Genomic DNA, 6049 nt, shown 5'->3' with positions numbered 1-6049 from the left:
CACGTACTACCTTAATAGCTGTGCTTGCCCGGACTCACGGGACTCGACTGGGCTCCGCCAGGCTACGATATCCCCGCCGCACTTGCGCCAACCGGCTATTGCTCCTACCCTTCGCGAAGATATACTAACCGTTCTTCGTTCTTATGCTCACCCCCAGCGCAGTTCTATTACCCGTGCAGACTAACTGAACCCTGCAGAGCTCCCACGCCCGCGAAACAGCCAATGCTGGAGCTTGTCGGCAGGCCCGTCTAACTTCATCCAAGGGCGCCAACCTAGCGAATATTTGTGCAACAAATTATGATTAAAATATCATTATAAAAAAAGGAATGTTAACTAATATTAATCGTTATTAAAAATACAATAATGATATAATTAAAATTTTATTATGTAATTAAAATTGAAAAAATGTTTTTAATATTCTAAAACAAATATAATATATTTTTAGTTTCGTGGAATTAAAATAAATAAACAGATATAAATAAATAACTAAAAACTTTAAACACTTTTTATTATAAAAGAGAATGAATTTTTTTACAATAAAAAATATACCCGCAAAATGGGGGGCCTAAATTCAGATTATACGAGTCTAACTTTCGCCCCGTTAAGTTGAGTTGTGATTGTATAAACGAATGAAATATTCTAATAGTCTACGTTCATCTGTTTTCACTTGTTTCTTCAAATTTACAAAATAAACGATAGTTATATCATATTTACAAGTTACATTTCATCATAATAATCGATAGATGTGGAAAGAGATCAGTGCTGAATCATTTGACGAAGATATTCGTCAATATGAATATCTTCTATACGGGATTGAACATTCAAATTCTTCTCTATTTATTTAAAAATATCGGCTTCGCTATTCGTTTGGCTAACATCCATTTCGAAAACATCGTTAATATCACATAAAAAGCTTCACTTGAGCATTGATTTCTCATTGCGAGACATTGTTCGACGACTTTAACGATGCAATTAATTCTGGAAGCTTGATCACTAGAATATCCTGTCAACAGACGAAATATATGCCTCGTCGAACCGGTACGGTGTCGTGCGACTCTCTTAATTAATCATCACACGATAGAACTTAACGACTTAATCTTAAGGTAAGGTTATGTACGAACTGTTAAACACATAAGTGTCTCGTCGCGTCGCATCGCGTCGTTTACATTATATGATGAAAAATTCATGAAAAAATATTAAAATAATGTATATAAAAACATTGCATAAATAAAGAAAAATATTATCGAAATAATATTTGATTAAAAATATGTTAAATAGAGAAGTCATAAGAATCGTGACATATCATTTTTGTTATTTACGCGAATAGTCAACTTTAATTCGATTTCATGACCAACGACGATTGGAGATCAAAGTTCTATTCAGTCGATTTCGGATCGTTCAATCGGCGGTGCAAAATATCAAGCCGTGGGAGCCGTAATTGAATCTGTAACAGCAACCGAATCAGCGCGACAGCCAATCATTGCATTATACGAGTCACTCACCGATCGACATTCGTTAGTCAATCGTTCGTATAATTGTTGGGTTACAGTTGCCCAGTTAAGCTACAGCTTTGTAGTTGAAGTATCAGATAAACGTACAGCGTTAAAACGGCGAAATGACACGTTGAATGAAAGAAATACAATCATTATTAATTAAAAGATAAAATTCAACAAAATGCATAAAAGAATTTTTATTATACAACAAATACTTCACAACAAACAATATAATAATACGTCATTGATACTTTTACCTGTCATATTTTCATGAAAATTATATCCTTCAGAAAATTGTGTTCTAGATATTAGGAAACCATTTCTATATTTATAATTTTTAACAATTATTTCATTATCTCATCCTTGATAGTTCTTCGCAAATATAAAAAACGAAAAGCGCAAAATGATGATAAGTAATGATACATCTGACGCGTAGACATGTGAAGATTACAGAGATTAGAGTCGTCCCACAGGTTGGGAGCGGCGGGAATGTAAAGTTGTTGCTTTGTTACCTCGGTAAACAGTAGGAAAGCGGTGGAAATTAGTCGTTCGGCTAGAGTCAGTGCCAGGAGTGGCACCACGATAATTAGGTTTCACTTGGTTCGCTTTAATAATCCAGACAACATGCAAAGTGCATTGCTGGGATCCTTGCATCCGTGAAAGCATAGCATAGCGAAGTGTCTGGTGTGCGTGACCAACGTTAACGTTACCGCGGCCTGGCCGCGGTGGGTGACAAATTTTGCAAGGACAGCCAGAATTATTAATGCCTTTTCCGCGGAGAGGCCGAGACGAGGCGCGAAATTAGCAAGCCCGAAAGCGGTACACGGTGCACTACAAGCGAATTCCAATCGAGATAATGAAAATTAACGACGTTAAAGCGACGTCACGCTCGTAATTAATTATCGCGGCCCGTTTGCTGGTTGTCGATCGGTCTCTTGCTACATCAAATCCTTTTCGTAGGGAAGGATTATATAATCGCGATATTAATCCTTCATTAATTCCTTTGCTGAAAAATAAACTCACATTGAAACTTTTCGCAACAATGTTCGCGAGTAATTCTTCGAGACGATTTTCTATGTCTATATATGCATGAATTCACTAGAATTATACTTATATATCGTATTATTAATATCCTCGCCGTGAATTTTCTTATGGCGAATGATCATGTTTTCATTCGATAAGAAAAATAAGATAAATAAACTTAATAAATATTATTTTTAAAACTGCTATAAAAAATTTTCAAATAAAAAAAATCGTTCATTAAATTTTAAATATTTATTTCATTGTTATTATCCATCTATAAAATTGAATCTTGTTTAATTACCATCTTTCTTAATAAAAATAAAATTCCTATGTGTACATCAAATTATATTTGATTAAAATAAGTTGTATGAATAATATGATGAGCCTTTTTATCTCATTTATCATTTATTTTGTCGGATTTTTATATCTTTGTTTTCATACAGATTATTTATATACTTAAATTTTATTCTTCGATAACATGAAATTATATACATCTTTTGCAATCCATGCATCGCATTATAAATTGGTTTATATAAAATATTGCTCGATTTTGCATATATACTTAAGTAATATACTGAAAATTTCATATAAAGATTTTATTTTTGAACGATATATATTTATTTTAAATCTGATTAGAATTTCAAATTATTTCTATTTCAAAATTTTTTAATTTTTATTTTAAAATAATATATATTTGTGTTGTAAAATCATAAGATTAAATGCGATGCATATGAATCATTGAAGAGTAAGTGAAAAATATTATTGAATGCAATCTAAAGAGAATCTAAATATATGTAAGAAGTTGCAAATAATTTTTATTTGCATATGATAAAAATATATTTATAGGTGCTACTTATTTAAGAAGAATGCCATTGAAATTGCATTATTAATCAGAATTGATCGAATATTATAATTATAATATTATATATATATTATAATATTAAAAATAATTATAATTCATCAAAAATATTTTATGTCATATTTTATAAAAGGAATCGAATTTATTATATTAAATATATTTTTTAATTTTTTCATTTATTTAAATTTTTCAATAACTTGTTCCATTGATTTTGAAATATTAATTAAATTTTTATTTTTTATTTTTTTATAAATAAAATAATTTCTAAATACTCAATTTTAAGATATTTTTTAAATTTGTTATTCCTAACGAATACGAATATATAATAAAATTTTTAATCCATTTAATGAAGATAAATATAGTTGAAATTTCAACTTATATATTATACATCTGGTATTCAGAAGTACTGTAGAGAAACACGTGCAACACACATGTATGAGATGACTATCGTAAAAGGAAAAATTGACTTAAAAAAGATGTTTCAATCTGAAAAATTTTAAGGTAAATTCCCTCTTATATTTTTTAAATGATTAAATTAGTTTAAAAATTATTTAACATAATTTTTCACTATCAATAATATTATTTTAATTGATCAAATATTGACTTTTATCTATTTATGTATTCTATTTTGTATTTTATATTGTTAAACGAAAAAAATGAATAAAATAAAATAAGATTATGAAATAAAAAAATGATATAATAGAAGTGAAATAAATTCAAGTAAATTTATTTAAACATTGAAAATCCGTTTAAATTTATAAAATATAGGTGTTGTCATAAATACATCCATTATTAGATATTGTGAATTTTTGGAATCAGGTTCAACATTTAAAACAGTCGTTTCTTTGTATAACCATGATGCTTCTGCACTTCCATTTCCTACTTTAATACGTTTTTTTATTAAATTAGCAGCATGTATTATTTCTTCTTGTATTTTTGATTGTAATAAATCAATGCCTTTTAATTTGATAGCAGAAACGGTAAACGCATCTTCAGGTAAAATGTCTTCTATCTCATTTTTTTCAACCATATCACATTTATTAGCAACATTAATTATTACTTTATTTTCATCTATCATAGACTGTATTGTATTTTGAACATGTTGGATTTGAGCTATGACATCAGGATGACTTATATCAAACACATGAATTAAAATATCCTGTAAAAAATTAGAATTATTTTATACACTTTTAAATTAAAATGTAATTTTTAAAAATAAAATTGTACATACTGCACTTATAGCATCTTCTAAAGTTACTAGAAATGGCTCTAATAAACTTTCCGGTACATCTTGAATAAAGCCAATAGTGTCAATATATAATACTTTCAAGCTATTTAAAAGTAATCCTTGATGTACTGTTGTATCTAAAGTAGCAAATAGTTTGTTCTCTGGTTGTAATGAAGCATCTCCTGTTAATGCTTTTATCAAAGATGTTTTACCAGCATTTGTATATCCAACAATAGCAATAGTTGGAAAACCATAACTAGATCTATAACGTTTTATCATTTGTCTATGTTCTTTCAATTTCTTTAATGCATTTCTTAATTTTTTTTCTCTGGTTTGAAGTAAATTTTTTGTTTTTTCATCAAATTTTACTTGTCCAATAAGATAATTAGTTAAATCAATCATTTTCTTTCTTACATATGGAATTTCAGCTATGGCTACTTGCAATTTTGCTTCTGGACTTTTTGCATGTTCTCGAAAAATATGAATAACTATACTATAGCGATCATAAATTGGTAAATGAAAAATGTTTTGTAACTCAGCAATTTGTATAAATTTCAGTAAATTTGTACTAATGAATATGGCTGTAACATTTATACAATTTTTAATATCTTTTTTTAAAGTTTCAAGACCTCCTGAACCAACCAACTTGTGTTTTTGTAAAGAAAGTAATGGAACTATTTTTTCACCAACAACACTCCAATTTGGTAGAGTGTTAATAAGTGTTATTGCCTCTGCTAATTGCAATTGAGGTGTAGTATTTCTTTTTTTTTTAACACCCCATTTTATATATGGTTGTATAACAAATACTCTATTTCCACTGAGAATTGATCCTAAATAATCTTTAGCCAATTTTGAATAAATATCTTTTTCTTCTTCAGTTTCATTATATTCTTCAAATATTATATCAGATTTGTATCTATATTGATAAGTAATATAATTCAATAATTTTTTTTTCTTATTTCTTACATATTGTAATTTATTTAAAATTACAAGTCTTTTCAAGCATTGCATTATTTAATAATTATATGGCATTTAATTCTTTATATATGTATTTAAATGTAACATATAAAATAAGAACATGTTATTTTATAACCTACAATTTAATAGTAAATTGATAAAATGAATAATATAATAATATAATAATATAATAATATAATAATTTAAAAAATATTCGACATTATATATATTACGTATATTTACATAAATATTTTTAACTTTTAGATATATAAACATAAAATGTATAAATTTATAAATATACTTCACATTATATCAATTGTAAAATAAGATACTTAACCTTAATAATTTCTTTCATTCAAAATGTTCGAGATCTAATCAAAGAATGTATTTTATTTTAATTATTTCAAATTATTATTATTTCATAATAATTAACAATCATCGGATTAATTACAAATTTTAATATTTATATGTAAATTTATTCTTAATAAA

The 6049-nt window shown here is 27.3% G+C and overlaps 1 protein-coding gene across 1 annotated transcript; it reads right to left on the bottom strand.

Moving 5' to 3' along the window:
- Nucleotides 1-4081: 4081 nt before the first annotated feature.
- LOC102673674 (putative GTP-binding protein 6) lies at nucleotides 4082-5614 on the bottom strand. The gene is made up of 2 exons (XM_006612789.2): nucleotides 4607-5614; nucleotides 4082-4534 (listed from the first exon to the last, which is right to left on the bottom strand). The coding sequence occupies exons 1-2, from the start codon at nucleotides 5612-5614 to the stop codon at nucleotides 4106-4108; spliced, it is 1437 nt and encodes a 478-aa protein (XP_006612852.2). The 3' UTR covers nucleotides 4082-4105.
- Between the last annotated feature and the right edge of the window lie 435 nt (nucleotides 5615-6049).

This window comes from Apis dorsata, unplaced genomic scaffold, assembly GCF_000469605.1.
Source record: "Apis dorsata unplaced genomic scaffold, Apis dorsata 1.3 scaffold_127, whole genome shotgun sequence".
NCBI classification, from domain to species: Eukaryota; Metazoa; Arthropoda; class Insecta; order Hymenoptera; family Apidae; genus Apis; species Apis dorsata.
The sequence above is the reverse complement of the archived record's forward strand: the minus strand, read 5'-3'. Positions and strand labels throughout refer to the sequence as shown.

What these genes read in the sequence shown, in the direction of transcription:
- LOC102673674 (XM_006612789.2), bottom strand. Translation starts at nt 5,614, where the DNA reads ATGCAATGCTTGAAAAGACTTGTAATTTTAAATAAATTACAATATGTA. An exon ending in TAGAAGATGCTATAAGTGCA is followed by an intron (nt 4,535 to 4,606) that starts GTATGTACAATT and finishes AATTTTTTACAG; the next exon opens with GATATTTTAATTCATGTGTT.